The 17,909-nt window shown below is 41.1% G+C and overlaps 1 protein-coding gene across 12 annotated transcripts in view; it reads right to left on the bottom strand.

Moving 5' to 3' along the window:
* Cadm1 (cell adhesion molecule 1) overlaps positions 1-17,909 on the bottom strand; it is a 320,371-nt gene that overhangs the window by 41,659 nt on the left and 260,803 nt on the right. For all 12 annotated transcript variants that reach the window (XM_051197341.1, XM_051197346.1, XM_051197343.1 and 9 more), the window contains exons 4-6: positions 14,054-14,191; positions 12,129-12,287; positions 872-971 (exon numbers count right to left, since the gene is read on the bottom strand). In XM_051197341.1, coding sequence (XP_051053298.1) covers positions 872-971; positions 12,129-12,287; positions 14,054-14,191 — 397 coding nt within the window. The remainder of the gene's footprint in view (positions 1-871; positions 972-12,128; positions 12,288-14,053; positions 14,192-17,909) is intronic.

Here is a 17,909-nt window from a genome sequence, read left to right as displayed (position 1 = left end):
CTTCCCTCTTCTCTAAGTAAACTGTGAGATATTTGCAGTAGCACAGCCTCCAGGCTTGTTTGCCATGTTAGTGGTAAACCACACCCCTCTTGTGGTTCATGCTGGATTATTGTGCAGAGATAAACAGAGCATTTCCATCACTCTCCTCAGCAATGAGAGTCTGTCAGCACTCCTCTCCTGTCCTTCTGGGCAGCGACAGCGACATTCTCCTTGAGGACAGTTCCTGAATCTCTCCTCACTAACAAAGCTGCTTCACAGTTGAGTACAGTACTTTTCTAGCAAACAACTCTTTTTCTGTCTACATCTGGCCCTAAATGCTATACCTCAGAGTTCAGAAAACCATCTTCCAGCGATGGCAAGAACATCGCTGTTAGCAGATGTTCTATTGCATGTGTATCCATGTGTGTCTTTGTGTGTGGGCATGTGTATGTGGGTATCCGTGGAGTTCAGGAGAGGGCTCTGGGTCCCCTGGAGCTGGAGGGATATGCCTGTTGTGAGACACCTGATATGGGTGCTGGGAACCAAACTTGGATTCTCTACACTAGCAGTGGGGGCTCTTAATTGCTGAGTCACCTTCCCAGCCCCAGTATGTTGAAATTTTATGTAAGAGAAAATAGCCCCCAGCCTATTGATAACAATAAAACAGAATTCTCCAGAATTTCAGTGTTAGCTGGCATTTTCCTACCAATCCTACCATTAAGAGTTATAGGTATTTTTCCCCTCTCATTGAATATTCTTCATTTTTTGAAAAGTCATCCATCCTTTTTACAGCAGCAGACAGGTGACAGGCCAATGAGTTGTGAATGCACATCTTCATGTTGTGACATTTACCGCTCACGACCCTCTGCCAACCTTGGCCTTCAGAACTTACTGGGGCTTCCCGATGGCTTCACATGTTAACTCAAGCGCATCTCCTTCCCGGGTTAGGCCTTGTAGAGGGTAAGTCATCTGGATATGCACTTGCGGCTTATCTGTGTGACAATAATATAATATGTGATGTTTAGCCAAACGACAGCATCAGGCAAATCAGACCTGCACAGTGTCACAAACCCCACATGGCTAGTACTTACTCTCTCCCCATCTATGTGCCTTCAGCAGCATCCTTCTAATTAGTTAGTAATCCTGGCATTTGTTCAAATTAAATTGACTAATAACTCTAAGGAGTGAACCTTGAATAGATAAGAGATTCATAAGCCAACTGTGCCACATCAAACAATTCCTGTGAAATACATTTTGTTACACTGAAGTTTATCTCTAAACTCAGTCAAGCTAAGGGAAACTCATTTGCCTTCATGCTGAGGTAAAGCTAAAGATTTTTGTGGTGCTCAAAATTGATACACTGTTATCATATATCACATAATACCATGTAAACAATGTGTTTTGACATTACATATTAATAAGTGTCTCTCCTATGCTCTTGCTATCAAATTGTTCCCTGAATTTCACTCAAACAGCTTTCTGAAGGAAAGATCTGGGAGGCATGGGTGGCCCCAAATGAAACCGCCTTGGCCTAAACATAGAAGAGGAAAGGGGATTGATGTTCACCCAGAGCCCACTCTCTGAGGAACCATTGCCTGCAATGGAATAACCAAGATTTTAGGGAAGACAACTTTGGTACCCATAAATGACATAGCTGGTTGGAGGTCACCAAGACAACACAGTACCAGGTAACCCTACAGAATGAAGGGTGAGACAGAGTTCTTATTCCAAAGTACATTTCTCAACAGCAGTCCATAATTAAAGCTGAGTATACCTTTCTAATATGGTTGTACATTTATGAAAGTGACACAAGTTATTTTTATTTCCAACAGTGGCTTAAAGCTGAGATTGCTGGTGAGATGGCATGTGGGTATCAGAAATGAATGATGTGGAGAGGGTCAGGGACTAGAGCAGGAAGCAGAAGTAGTTAGAATCAGCATGGATAGATGCACAAAGACATCTGTAAATAGAACATGAGTGGAATCAGATATTTTCCTATGCTTCTCATTTAATTCTGTGGTTCTGTAAATGTATATTTTTGGAAACGGACCCCAGAGTAATAAGTATGAGAGGGCAAGACATCAGTTGGCTGAAAGGTCAAAACAATTACCATAGTTTTACTTTCCCACACAATCACATCACCTAAACAACAGTCCCTTGGCCTTTTACAAGTAGTGGTGAGCTCATTAGTATTCATCCTATAGAGTAAGAGAGAAGACAGAAATATGGCCAGGCTCTACCAATCTCATCCTGCACACAGCTATGGACACTGCACAGGGGAGTCATCACCAAGGGCCACTGTTGTCAGATGAATTTTTAGTCTGGATCCTATCACATACCTTATGCTATGTCATAGAGAACCCAGGATATTATGGTCCTTTTAAGAGAGCCCCCTTGAACACCCACCAGTATACACTGCCCACTGGGAATCAGTCATATTTTCTGAGGTTCAATGTCACTTGTTAGAGGACAAAAAGCTGACAAAACCTCCAGATGGCCATTACAAGTCACACAGTCCCTCCCTTGAACTTACTGGCAAAAGCAAAATGGTGAGGATCCTAGTAAATTTTATTAGAGAAAGTCAGAACTATTTGCAGAGAATAAATAGGGTGACCTTGAACTAGCATTGGCTTTGGGGTTGAAGCAAGGGCTCCCAGGCACCCATTTTTAGGTCCTATTTTAGACTAAACAGAACCCTGAGGTGTACTGTATGTCTGTTATTTTTAGTGATACAAGTTCTTTTGCCTGATACGCAGCTATGTGATGAAATCTAGTTTTAAAAAGATAAACAAAAACAAATGGGAAGTTATTACACACAGATAACAAAAGTCCTATCTTTTGTTATAGTTTACACTGACAAACCAAGCAGCACTCAGGAAATCTTGCTTAGGGGACTAGGGACATAAACGGAGGGCCCTGAATCTAGGCAGCAGCAGGGCCAGAGAAGAGCAGGGTATTTGCACGCCCTGCTGACTTTAGCCCGTTCGTTAAGGAGAACAGAATGGCTCCTGACCTGCACTTGCTACCTGTGTTCACCAGAGCATGCTTGCTGGCTAATGCCGGCTGATATGTGCTTGTTGGTCTGGAGTTGCTGGTCTATGCTTGCTGGTCTGTGTCCAAAATTTCTGTTCTTTCTCTCCTCTGTGTAATTTATAAGCAATCAGGAAAGGTGTGTTTTTAGGGCAGTATACTCGGGTCTCCCCATGTTCAATGTCTATTAATACTAAGAGAGTGTAAAAAAGTCTAACCCAACCTGCCTCTTTGCTATCACTGACTTTGTCTTGGTTAAACTTTCTTTTTAACTCATGTTCCGAATGAGCTGTTTACCAGTTGTCAGTCACAACATAAATCAGAAAGAATAAGTGAAGGACTTGCTATGCCTGAAATTTATATTTTAAGCCACAAAAACTATACCCTGAACTTTGATCACTGATTTTCTCAGTTTATGGTCCAGTTACCTGAAGAAGCTTCTACCATGTTAGGTATGGACAGGGCTGCCATAGTTACCCAATGGCTGGTAGAAAAAGCGCACATATCACTTGTATTATGCAACAAAAGGTCCCTTTTCATTGATACACACAGTATTTATGGGCAGCTGAGCTATCTTCATACCCTATGAAGCAAACAGAAGGACTGCTCAGCAAGATCTGTCCCTGAGGTGATAGGAAACGTAAAGAAAAATTTTATGTCCCTTTCTATGTCCTAACTCTTTAACAGGTGGGACAGCAACATGGGGATTCCAGTGATACCTCAAGAGATCAGGGGCAGTAAATTGTCTCCCAAAAGAACCTGGCTACAACAGAGACATGTCAAAATATTAAACTATCCAGATGGCTAATTGAAAAGCCAGAGCCTATCATTTATATTTCAATTTCATACATAAATCAAATGTTATAACTCAGCACATATTTTCTGAAACAGAACCAGACTCCAAGATTTATCTTTAAGTAATGAGGTAAAGCCTTGCACATTTTCTGGGGGATCATTTTACGCCTCAGTTGGTGTCGTTAGGCACAAGGCTAAAAGCCGGATGATACTTCCTACCCATGCAACAACTGTCCAGCAGCATATTGCTCAGAATAGCTTAATGTCATTATAAAATAGAACTGCTATACAAAAATAAGGAAAACAGCTAGGCCTTTGCACTTAAGGAGAATTACTTTCACAGAGATGACATCAGCAACAGCCAATTGATTAGGCGGAAAGATCTAAGGTTTACATAATACACTGTACTTTTTTTTAAAGCCCTCTAAAATACATTCAGCAAGACCACCAGCTTACCAAATTTGTTCATGAGTCCAAGTTGCACAGAGGGTTAAATACCAGGAGGCTACAGGGCACACTATAGTAGCAACCAATTAAAAAAATAATTTTAGGAAGTCATTCTGATTTGATGAGACATTCCTTAAATGTACTTTCCTCCTTCTATAAAGGGGGAGATATAAAAGAAAACTCTTACAGAGGTCTGAATGGCTTACTGGCAGATTACAATTGATTTCATGCCAGTCTGACCTTGCACTATGTTCTGCGATCTTCTTAGAAGATGAAACTCATGATTCTGTAACCTGTATATCAATTTCCTATGCAAATGAAAACACAGTCTCTCTTCTCTGAAGCCCAAGACTGCAGCATCAGGTCTTCAACAATCCCCCTCCCTTGACTAGGATGCCATCTTTCCCATGGAGAAGACAGCAGAAGAATTGAGGCCGGGGGAGTGTCCAGATCTTGACAGGAGATTTACTATCCTCAGGACACCTGCCACTTTCTCTCTTTCCCTGAGAAGTTCTAAATCAGGGCATGCTAACATCAAATGTTCTTTGACATGGCTACTACAACCACGCCCAAGGGCTTTGCATGAAAACCTCTACCTATAACTACAAGGGCTTGAGTGCAAATCTTCAAGTCCCTTGTTTTATTTTCATCCAATGTTCAGAAACACACTGTGTGAGATTTGATGCCTGTGGATCAAAAGCTCACATTTCAAGTCCCCCCAGGGAGAACACAGCAGCACCCAGCATGGCTAGAAGAACTCAGTACTACCAGAATGGCTAGGAGAGGGTCTGGGTCAGGCTCTATGCATTCCAGCTTGGAGGAAGCAACGACTGAAGAGTATGTCAATCATGGAGGATTACTGCAGTTTGGAGTAGAACAACAATGCCAAGATTAACCTCAAATTTGGTTTGTATTAGAAGCTGTTTGAGTTCAAAGCAAAAATCAGCCCCTACAATATGGTTGTCCAAACTGCTGGAGGATGACAGCTTTGTAATGAGAAGAGGGAAATGCAGGGCACACAAGGAGACTGCACCTGGTTGAGGAATAGGTCCATAGAACTTCCAGAAAAGGGAAAAAGAACAGCTTGTAAAACACTGGCTTTTCTATTGTTCTAAGACATTTGTGACTGATTTTCAGGGCTAGCTGTTTGCTCTCATGGCGAAAGGACTTCCTGTAAGTGTGGCATGAATTGTAGCACTTAAAATTATACTCCCTACCTGTGATCCTTGCATCTTGGAGGCTGAGACAGGGGGATTTCCATGAGGTCAGCTTGGGTTACACAGAGTGAGTTTTAGGAACGCCTGGGTTATTGAGTGAGACATCTGCCTCAAAACAGAAAAGACAGATTAAGATAATCAACTCCACTTCTTGAGGAGGGATGAGCTATAACAGGTTAAGAGGAAGATGAAGTAACTCTGCAAGGGGCATGGTGGTACCCGAGAGTACCAGCACCACCAGACAATGTCACTTCCTCCTAAAGGGTGCACTAGTCTTTTTATGGATGTTAAAATTACTGTTCCCTCAACAGAATCAAGCTTTATTCCACATCCCTTGAGGAACATAGTTCTACACAGAAGAATGCATGCTTCCCCATAGCTTTGAAGAAATATTTAGGATCAGAAGCAAGTATTACTGAGAAGTGCTACTCTGTGAGAAGAGAGGAGTTTTATTTTGCCTGCATGTATGCCTGGTGCCCACAAAAGGGTGTTGGATCTAATGGAACCAGAGTTACCATTGGTTGTGGGTTGCCATGTGGGTGGTGGAAACCAAACTCGGCCCTCTGGGAGATAAATTGCTGCTTTTAACCCCTAGCCACCTCTGTAGGCCTCCCTTGTAATGTTTTTAAACCCCAGGCAACTACAAAGGTGACAGGGCCTGGCACACAGGAGACATTTGACATGTATCTGGAGAAGAGGTGGATAAAGCAGGAGGAAAGTTAGAAAGTTGGGAAGCATTACATCATGCCTTCTGTTCTTAGCAACCACAGACTAAAATAATAGTGATAATAGTAATAATAAACCGGACAGTAGTCCATCTTGGCCCTCAAATAAATCTGTGGGTTTATTTGTATATTTGTTTTGAAGTTCAAGCTGGCTCCCCACAACTAGGTATTCTGGCCGATGAAGCTGTATTTCATGGCAGTTACCTGGCATCTTTGGGTACACTATAAGGGGTTTTGATTGGCTATTCTTTTAAAATTGTAGAGGCCAGTGTCACTATCATTTCACTGTCCACAGAATTAGAATGTGACCCTGAGTTAAAAACCTTTAAGCCAAGAATGTACATTAGAAGAGTTTCACTATGTGAGTACTGGATGTCCACAACAAACCTGATCCATCTTTTAAACCAACAGCTTAGCAAGCAGCACTGGCTTGCTCTTGAGGTGGAACAACAGAAGGCAAAGGCCTTTACCTCAGGGATCATTCTCATCTTGTCCATCTCACACCCGAATAATGTCACTAGCTTCCTGCCTGCCTTGGTACTGTGGTCATAGAAACTTCAGGAACTGGGAGCTGTCCCTGCTCTGGATGTACACAGAGAATGCTAGGTTACAAATGGTGCTTCAATTGGGGTCTCTCTGCCTTGATGATTTCTCACGAGGAATAATAAGCACTGAAATAACCTCTCTGGAGCACAGCTCACTGATGCATACATTGGATCCTGCTGGACACAGAGCCTAGTGACTAGAATAACAGGTCCAATCCAAAAACACAGCTGTTTTAAGTTTCAGATTCCAACCTGGGAGAGTGGGTAGGATCGGAGCAGTTGCTCTGGGAAGTTTTGTCCTCTAGTCCAAACATAAACCATTTCCCAATTTCCAAGTTTTCAACCTTCATCACCACAGGGTGCTATTGATATCATTGAAACATTCACTTTATAACAGATGAAGAATAGATTTTGATCATCCCCTCAGTGGTCAATTTTCCTCTACTTGAGGGAATGGGGGGGGGGAACCCAAACCAAACACCACACACCCTTCTCTAGATCTTGGATGGGTGGGAATATGGATTTATAAAATACCTGCCTACATCCAGTCAATAAAACTCATTTTGAGAATGATGCCCATGTACACTGTTAACTGTCAGGTGAGATCTGGGCAGGGGAGGAGCAACAATTACAGCTTCTAGAGGTTTTGTTTCATTTTCTCTTTCTAGATTCAGCTCTTAATTTCTTTCTTTTTTTTCAAATAATGCACACATGCCCATAACCTGAACAAAATGAGGATGTCTTGCAAAACATTCTAACAGCAGGAGATGAAAACCACGCAGCGGTCATTCCAGCTCACACTCTCATGCGTCCAGAGCAAGGCTTTCTTCCCTTCTTCACAACACTATGAATTCCATACTGAGGGTCACAGCTTCCTTTTGAATTCCCAGCTTATGTCGCAATGTGTTGCCACCTTGATGCTATTTAGACAGCTTTCTTTTAGCACGCAGACAGTGGACTGGTCTTGTTTAAACAGGCTGTTATTTGACAAGAGTGCATTCCCTCAGATCTGAAGCTCTACTAACCGTGCTACAACTGTATCACACTCTGCTCTAATCAACCATGGTGTAAATCTGGGCAAAACACCTATATGGCACTTGTAAGATGGGGAAGAAAAAAAAAAAAAAAAAAGGCACAGGAAGACTTTAGGTTCACCTAGCTCAGCATATTTAAAAGGTACAACTGTTCTCTGCACAACATCTAAGAAAGCAGAACTCTGAATTCTACCTTGCTAACATAATTATTTTCTGATTTAAACATTTAGCTGCATGCTGCTGTACTCTTGCTGGGTCTCGGAATGAAAGCTAGCAAACTAAGAGCCCTACTGTATGTTCTTCATTCCCAGCAATGTTCCTATGAGAAAACCTTATTAATGAGCTTGCAAACGAGCACCCAACAGGGAAATGTCACAAACAAGAGCGGCTAATGCCCCAGAAAATCAAATAACTGAACACTTGGCTGATTGTGGTGCCTTTCATATTTATAATAAAAAAGAGGAGGGGGGGGGACTTTAATTCACTGATTCTGGAAGGGTCAACACCTTGCTGAACAAAACAACTCATTTATTTATGTTCAGAAATCTCCAGATGATAAATTACATTGATGTTAATCACTTCAATGCATACTACACAATTAATATCTGTACTCACCAAAATTTAAGGGTTATTAAAAGTATGACAGCATACACATCTGGCTGATTTTTCACATAATTGGGCACAACAATTTCTCCTGGTACCACAAATAGAAGTACTAACACACAAACACTACAAAATACTGGTACAATTAATTAGGACTTGAAACCACCAGACAAAAGCAATGCCAAGCTGTAGCTCAAACCTTGTCCACCATGCTACATGGAGACACTTCATCTTAAGGAGAGAACTACTCTACTTCTTTTCTTTGTATTGCTCCTTCCTCCGTCATCCTTTAAGTTAGATATTCAATGGCATAGAGTAAAGGTTGTCATTGCATTTTCCTGTGATCATCATTTGTAAATCAGGCCCTAACCTGTATGGAATGCTACTGTTAGTCACTCAGTCCTGTTCATGTTCTAGTTGACATTCATTTATCTTAGATAGGGCGGAGAGATCATCCCATGAACCTACATTGTCCAAAACTGGCCAAGATGAAAGTCACAGAGGACACTTAACAGTATGCAGATCTATTTGCCCCCCTCCCCACACCAAGGTCTTATGAAGGGATTCAGTATTTCCTGGTAACTAACTGTTGATCCTGATGACGGTCTGAAGAAATCTTAGTTTACAAAGAGAGGACATTAAACAGAACACGTATAATGTGTACGTGAAAACACATTATAAATAAAGTGCATATTTTTATAGCTACTAATACACAGATCATAGTTAGGTTAAAGCAATAGTTCTTATCAGTGCTTGAAGAAAATAGCAATACTCTAATGGGTAAATGAACTCCTTATATTACAAGCAAAATGAGGTAACTGATTATATTCCTTTCCCAGGTCTATTGCTATCAAAGGACACTTTAGGGGTCAGTGACCCCATAAAGGTGATAACTTCAGGGATTTGAATAAATTTTAAAATGGGGGTGGTAGTGTATGGTTATTCTATGTGAATGCCCAGAAGAATTCAGTATCTACACAGACTGCCTTCAGAGTAACTGTTCTAAAAATCCTGTCACTTTTGTCTATCAAAGATGCCTATCTGAAGAGAAAGGATTGCTATGAAGGAATGGAGCTGAGCTACCCCCAGTGGCTTACAGCTAAGACTCAGGGTTGTTATGAGCACTTTCCCACTAGCCTGGTCCCACAGCAATGTCAGCCCCAAATAACATTCAGAGACGCTGTATTGGTTATGAAACTGTTGGCCTGTCATTAGCGTTTCTCATTGGCTGGCTCTGTCTTAAAAATTAACTCATTTCTATCAATCTAAGTTTATCCACATAGTCTTATCTTTCTGGAGAGTCCAGACCTCTTACTCCTCTTGCGTCCTACATCTCAACTCCTCTCTATTACATCTCCCAGAATCCTCTTTATCTCCTAATCCCACCTGTCTTGCTTTCCTATAGGCCAACAGTGCTTTATTTATGAACTAATAAGAGAAACATATTTACAGAATGACATCTCCCATCATAGGGTCTAATGCACTTGAGCCTCAGACTTGGGGATAGGAATCCTCTGATATGGAATAGCTACTGGTGTTTGAGTGGACTCAAGCTGGTTGGGAATGATGCAGAGAATCCCGACTGTGCTTGAAGACACTGAAGATTTTCTGACTTCCTGCACAGTTCTGCAAATAAAATGATACTTACAGACTGAAGAGCCAGGTGATTTTCCTAAGTTCTGAGAGTCTTTTTAATAAAGATTGCAAACCACACCCCCAATTTCCCTTCAGAATTACATAAAGCTCTGTAATTCTTAACCTTCCTTTTTACAAGATGTTTTTTCACCTACATATATTTATTTAAAAAGCATCAAGAATAAATTGTTGAGGAAAGAAGAGAGCTGACTACAAAAGGTTTGGAATGATTAGTAGCAGGTGTTACAGACACTCTCTTGAAGGGAGGAACCCATAGTACTTTTTTAGATTGGAGCCAAATAGATTAAGATACAGAGCTACATTCATTTTCTTGGAAGGACAAATCCCGCTTGAATCTACAGAAAATGAAAACAAGGCTAGGAACCATTATCACATTTTTTAGGGGTAGGAGGTATACTGCTTGAAATATTCTGCATTTGGCAGTGAGTATAATTTTGTAGGTGGGAGGGGCTACACTCTATTTAAAAGATACTCTGGGAAACTACTTAAAGGGTTTAGGGGTGGAACCTGGGTGGATATCCACTCAGGACTCACAAAGGAGCTAATGTATTATTAAAGCTAATGGGCCCCTACAAGGAACGTTAATGGATATTAAGTTTGCTTAAATGAATTACATATTAACAAAGTCACAAGAAATCTAGTATCTGCCAATTTAGATAATATCTGATCATTTCTGTTTTCCCATTATAGGGACATTACACCACAATAGTTTTAGTGATATGAAAATTATAAGCATGATGCTCATAATGAAGCTATATAATGAAGTAGAGGAAATGAATTAACAAGAAAAACCTGCATTCTCTAATGTAAATTGAGCCATGCTTGCAGGGCAAGACGAGGTTGGGACAAGATGGTCTCTAATGAGCATGTTTATAATGTTCCCTATATCTTGTACTACTTGGACAATTTAAACAGACAATAGGGAATGTATCAGCTAAAAAAATGGCTTCCAAAGACAAACTCAAACCCCAAGAACCTATGAATATGGTCTAATTTGGAAAAATAATCTCTGTACATGTAATCTTAAATACCTCAAGATAAGACCACTCTGAATTACCTGGGTGTGACTTAAATCCAGTAACACACAAAGAGAACACCCCCTGAGTAATGGGGTGGGCTATGAAGTCCTAAGCCCTTAGGGGAACTCTCAGAGAACGGGTCCTGGAAGATGTAGGAAAGGACCTTCTCTAAGACCTTTGAAGGGAAGGTGGTCCAACTGACCTTGTCTTTGATCCTTTGGCACCTAGAATTGTGAATGAATTCCTGTGGTTTTAAGTCAGGTCTGTGGTGCTGTCACTTTTTTCAGTGGCCCTAGAACACTAACACACGCATTCCCAGAGCTGCTAATGTATTTCTTCCATCAGATCTCTAATCACTGTGCTCCCGCTAAAACCCTTGCAACACTGTCCAATACACATATTCCACTGTAACTTGGGATTTTCCAGAGGACAGGCCATGGGAGAAATCTTTTGCTGAACTGTGAGAGAAGATGACAACTTGCTCACAACCTTGGTTGGAAGATTCCCTTCACCCCCTATCTGAAGCAGAAGGGTTTGGAGGAGAAGATGAGGAGAACTTCTTTAGTTTACAGGGAATGGTTAGGGGAGTCTCACTACCATGCAGCACTATGGATGAAGCCATCAAGACATGGTGCCGAGTCCAAGTGTTTAACTTCTAACTCCTTGTTCTAAGTAAGGCTAAATAGAAGAGAACATGGATTTAGAACAAAATGTTGGTATGAAATAGAGATAGAAACATACATATCCAGTGTTTCTGGTAGGTTAGAAGGGGAAGAAGAATCACCCAACTTAGCTTGAAATGAAGACAGTCAACACTGAAAGAAGCTGATTTTAAGTCACATGCTAGAGCACATCAACATGGTTTTAGTTTCACATTTGAGTTAGCTGTAATACCTTTACATTCTCATTGACACTTGATAATACAGTAGCATTTCAGTAAAAGGATCCTTAGATTATTTTTCTACCAGGACAACAGAGGGAAATCCATCAACACTGTATGAAATGTATATGCTTCCAATGACTGGCTCCTGAGGAGCTTTTAAGCCCTGAACTCAAAAGAAGACACTTGGCTACTCACACTGCACTTCCAGATACCGCTGGGTCTGCAGGTTTCCAGTGACTGCAGGGTGCTCCACCTGACAGATCACTGGGACCCCATCATCCTCCTTGTGCACCTTCAGCATCAGCTGGCTGGTCACAGTGTACATGTCCGACCACTCTTCCACCTCCGATTTGCCTGTGTGAGACAAAATACATCAAGATCTCCCTTCTCCCCAACCCCAACAGTGTTATTTTACCTAACATGATAGTGTTGTATCACTGGTCACGGCAATCTGTGGCTAGGGACCCCATAACATAATTATTTCCCTTAGTTTCTTTCTTTTCAGCCTTGTGTAACAGTACTTCAGATATATTTCAAATGTAAATAATACACATTATTTTTATTCAAGTATGTATATTTTTCTTCTATCTTCGAATCTCCTGCCAAGTCAGTTGCAAGTTCAACCATTTTGACATCTGGCTGCTTGTGGTTTTGGGAGGAGGAAGGGAAAAAAACTTTGCACCTCTACCACCATCTGAACTTCAAATATCTACAAGGCTGTCATGCCAAATTTGTCATGTCCAAATCCCCTAAGCAATTCAATCAACAGCAGAGATATAAACAAGCCCCTTTGCCCACCCCCATCATCAAGAATTAAGAAGGAAAGTAACTAAATGGATTTACATAATTGAAATTGTAATTGAAATGTTTAAGCTCAGAGACTTCTGGAGGACCACAAAAAATGCAGCAGCAGTGGACTAGAGCAAAGTAAGATATAGGGCTTAGGGCCAGATGGGAGACTCGGCCAAGAACACCCAGAAAAGGAAGGAGGAGGCTTCCGGAGGGAATGAATAGGCCTAGGCAGTCCCTTCCTGAACCCAGCACTCCCAGGAGCAGGGCACACCATTAACTTTCTTTGAATGTTTTGTACTTACCGGTCCACATTTAATGGCTCAATTCACTTAGAGGGTAAGAGGGGAAATGAGGAACTCCTTCTAAAACCATACTTAGGAAATAGGGAATTAAAATGGAACAAGCTTTTGGAAAGTTGCTGCTCCCCACAGAATTCTGTTTTTGGATATGGATTTCCATATCACCTTTCTAAAAGGGCTGTTTTCGTCCTTGGACTGTTTGTTTATTTAAGGAGCACACATACAGCACTTATTGTGTCTCAGGTGCTTCCTTAATGCTCATTTCATCTTCATAATAACACCCTATTACTATTGTTCCTGTTTCACAGGGAACTGAAGCACAGAGCTAGTATTTATGTTAAACAGGGGTGAGCTCCAAAATCCTCTGTTCAGGTACTACTTCCAGGGCAAGCTAAAAGAGAGAGAGTCAAATGCTGACAGGAGTGAGACAGTATAAACAATAGGAAATTGTCAAGTAGGAACAGGGCTATAGGAACTGCCTGTAGTGTCACCCCAAAATCAGAGACTTTGCAAAAGAATGGGCTGGCAAATCAGACAAGAGAATTACAGTTCACCAGCCAGGCAGTCCCTGTAAATTCAGAGATGACTTGAGCTCTTGGCCTTCAATACCACCACTCTGCAGGAAAGCACATCCCAACAGTTGAGGCTATGGTGCATGCCAGAATGACCTGGGCTTCTGAACCATTAAGTCATCACCAAACAGAGGACAAAAGCAGTGACACTTGAGATACGACACAGTCTCAGACAGTGGGACTGTGGGATATTCCTAGCACAAGTTCCTCCTGGACTGAAGAGTTCGAGATTACAGGTTTGGTTCATCACCAACTCTCAAACCCCAGAAGGAGACTGTGAAGTAAAACAATGAAAGTCAATTTCGTCTGGCCTCAGATGCTTTTGCTAATTGATTAGAAACCGTACTGGAATAAATACTTCTGTTTCAGGGGCATTTGTTTATAATTTTCACAAAGGCCTACTTGCTAGAGTCGAGTGCCAGCTAACTGCTTCATGCCTGGGCAGTCTGCATCATACCTTTGAGTTCCTTGTTCCCTTTGAACCATCTGATGGTGGTGGCCGGCTTGCTGGCCATGGCAGTGCAGTTGACTTCAATCTCTTCCCCTTCAACTGCCGTGTCTTTCTGGATATCGATCATCAAGTTACGTGGAGGGACTACAAATTAAACACATATGCTTTATAAACACAGGACACATTTATGGACAGAGTCTCCTGCTCACTGGGAATCAGTATAGCTGTTACCAAAAAGAGGCAAGCAAGGGACATTGCCGGTGAGATCACACACCCTGATGGTAAAATAAACTGCCAGAAGAGAGGAAGAACTGGAGACACGCATGACCAGTCTCCAATTCTTGAATTATCACCGACCTATGAGATTAACAACCAATATTTTAGTCATTAGAAAATGGATAAGGAAATAGGTATAAAATCAAGAGGAATACACACTATTGAAATTAATGTCCTTACCTGGAAGCCCCTGAAAGCAATAATTCTCCTTGAACTCAACCCTTGGATTTCAATCTTCATAGGAAAGACTTCAAAGTCTACTAACAAAGATAAAAAGCTTGGGATGCCTTAGAAGAATCACTCATCACAAACACCCACAGAAAAAGTATGCCTCAGAACCAGTTCCACTGAACCAAAGTGAATTATATAAGACAGGCCACACTGCTGACCTCCAGTGGGTGAAGAGTCATTAAAAGAAAGACTTGGCACTATAGGAAATGCCAGGTATGTGCAGGCATTTATCATATTCCAAATTCCAATGCTCAGATCTAGGAAACCAAAGGTAAACACGATTCCTAAGTGCTTGAAAGACACTCAGATATCAGAATTAAAACCACTTTTCTATAAGCATATTAAATATCTCTGTAATAAAATAGTCAAAACAAAAGACTTGAGAGCTGACATACTGAATAGCAACTCAAGAGTGTGTGTATGACAGAAGTGATGATGATGACGGAGTTATCTTTTTTTTTTTTTTTTTTTTTAATGAAACTGAGTTGACGGTGAAACGTCATATGATGTGCAGTTCTACCTCAAGACCGAGCCTCATGAAATAAAAATCAGTAAGAATACAGGGTTCAGTAGTGTGAATCTAAGAATAGGAGCCCTGACCACCATGAATAAGCAAAGACAGGGCTGCGACGTATGGTTAATACGTTTCTCAACTCAGAAGAGAAACAAGAAATTAAAAATGTATAAACATGCCACCCTGACCATCAAGTTGAATAATACATCTCTGATACCGCTTCAATAAATTATGGGATTAAACCATGTTATTTGGGACTTCCAACTGTTCCAGTCCAATGTGAAAGTTCTGTTCACAGGAAGACTTTTATACTGTATGAGAGAGATTGAAAATTCTTATAGAGACTGATGAAAGAGGAAATACAAAATAATTTGTTGCATATGTTTCTCAGCAAGATGGTGCACTATGGAGGCAGGGAGGGGGTAAGTGCTGGAGCAGAGGTGCTGCCCTCTGTTCCCCATGTACAAAGAAAACAACACATTTTCTCAGTTGGGTGGGTTGCTAATGTGGTATGGCCCAAAGGAGTACTTACTCATGGCAAAAACTTAAAAACTAAGCAGAAGGAGAGAGTTTAGCATCCCATTTAAGGATGTACATTTTACGGAAGTTTTAGAGACACAGAGAGGCAGTGACAAAGAAACAGGATGCTCTGGCTGGCTGTGTGCTTTTCATAGTTTGTGTAAATGATAGTCAGGTGGGTTACAGATTGCCATCTGTATATCTAGACAGCATGCAGGGAATACATAGACAGTACATACCTAGATTAAGCAAATACTAGAGTACTCTGTATATCTGGATAGTATGCAGGGAATACACAGAAAGTACATACTCCGAATAAGCAAATACTAGGATACTCTGAGTGCAGAATGCTAGGAGTAAAAGGCCACAGGCTGGTCCTCACAAATAAACTGAGGCATAGAAGAACAAAGGCAGTCTCTTGGGTGGAAATGAAAACAGTGAAGAAAATAGTTCTTGAAGTTGATATAGTTGATACTTCCTGATGAAAATTTAATTATTAATATCATTGTCAGAATATGACACTAAGGATAAAGAGAAGGCAAATGGTTAAAACTCCTGAGGATGTTGGAATTCCCTCTGAATGGAGTATGTTTTCCACTTCATGATTCTGGGAGAAACACCTCGATGGGCACTCAGAATCTAGGAGTTTTCTTAATGGGAACAGATCCAGGGGTGGCTGGGACTCGATGTGGATGACTAAGTTGCGGTGGAACTTGGTATCCATGCAGTTTGTTAGACATGCTCTGTGTTCTGGGCATCTTGCCCTTGTTCTCTGTCTTTCTCTGTCTCTCGATCTCTGTCTCTCTCTCTCTTAATGGTGGGTCTGAGACACCAAAACTCCTCACCCTGGGCCTCTCATAACCTCTACCAACTGCTCATTTCTGTCTTGCTTTTCTTTTTGTTGGCCAAACATCCAAACAAAACAAATTATTGGCAGGACTATTCTTTCAGTGCACAGTTTCAGAAGCTCCAGTCCTTGGTCACCGGGCTCTGTGTTTCTGGGCCCATAGATGGCTAAAACAATATAGTGATGGAGTTGTGTGGAGGATGCCATGGCCAATAGGAAGCAAGTAAAATGAACTTAATGGGACCAGGGCAAGAAGATGTAGCTCCAAGGACATACTTCCCATTGCATGTTTCTTTCAGGGAGGCCCTATCTCCTACTTTTATCTCTCTCAGAAATGCTATTTATGTTACAAACCAATCCAAGGATAAAGGTTAGAGACCAAGACCTAATCACTTTCCCAAAGCATGCCAGATGGCGAAAAAGCCAGAATACATGAAGCCATAACAGACTATTCACATTCTAATTGTAACAGTCTCCAATGGCATCTCTCGGTGGAAAGCCTCTACTGTCTCCATTAGGTCCTAAATATGGTATCTGATCTTCCCGCATCAACAAGTGTCTGCCAACTCAAAGCAAGGAAATAAAAAGATGAGTGTATATGGGACAGGAAAGTCCATGAAGATCACCATTCCACTTTGGGGATTGAAAGCTTCACAGGAGCTAAGGTTTGTATCTGGCATTCCCAGCATTGGCTTAGCTTTGTTCCTTTTCCCTCTGTTATCACAGATACACTCTCTGTCCCTATGACCTTCAGAGTAGTCCTTCCTATACAGCTGGCATCTTCATTACCTTCAGGGAAAGTGTAGAAATCTTTAAAAGCTGGAAAATATATCTCATGTAGAAAAACAAAGGACATATTGTTAAGGTCATCATTTTGAGAAATAGCTCAATGATTTTCCCTAAGCCCATAAACAGTTTTCTCAAGGTTGGAATTAGTATTGCTCCTCTTTGCTGACATCAGGGTGGGTGTCGTCTAGCTCTAAGTACAGGGTTTGATAATGAGTTACATTTTTGATGCTATAAAGACACTTCTTTCGAACTCTTTCCCCCTATGTGGAAACCCTTACTTACTCTGAATTAGAAACACTCACAGGGATCTACATTTCTTGGAGAAACAAAGAATTGGCCAGTACAAGTGAGGTGATTTAAACTTACCTTTCTGAGAAAAGAAGGTTGGAGAAGAAAAAAATTCTTTTGGCTTATTAATCCTATTCATCCCCCCCCAATGTCATTCTGATTTTATAATGTCTATTCTAATACAAAAGGGTTAGTAACGTATGAAATCCATTTCTAGAAAAATGAATTAAAAGTGTTGCTAGCCAGAGAACATACTTATACACGATCCACTAAACAGACACAGCTAGTAAGAACTGCTGCAGCCATTAATGAAAACAACCACAGACCTGTCTGGGAAGGAACATGCAAAGGAAAACCTGAATGAAAAAAAAAAAAAAAAAAAAATCACACACAGGGAA

Source organism: Phodopus roborovskii, unplaced genomic scaffold (assembly GCF_943737965.1).
Source record: "Phodopus roborovskii unplaced genomic scaffold, PHOROB, whole genome shotgun sequence".
Lineage (NCBI taxonomy): Eukaryota > Metazoa > Chordata > Mammalia > Rodentia > Cricetidae > Phodopus > Phodopus roborovskii.
Note: the sequence above shows the minus strand (reverse complement) of the source record. Positions and strands in the feature narration are given on the sequence as shown.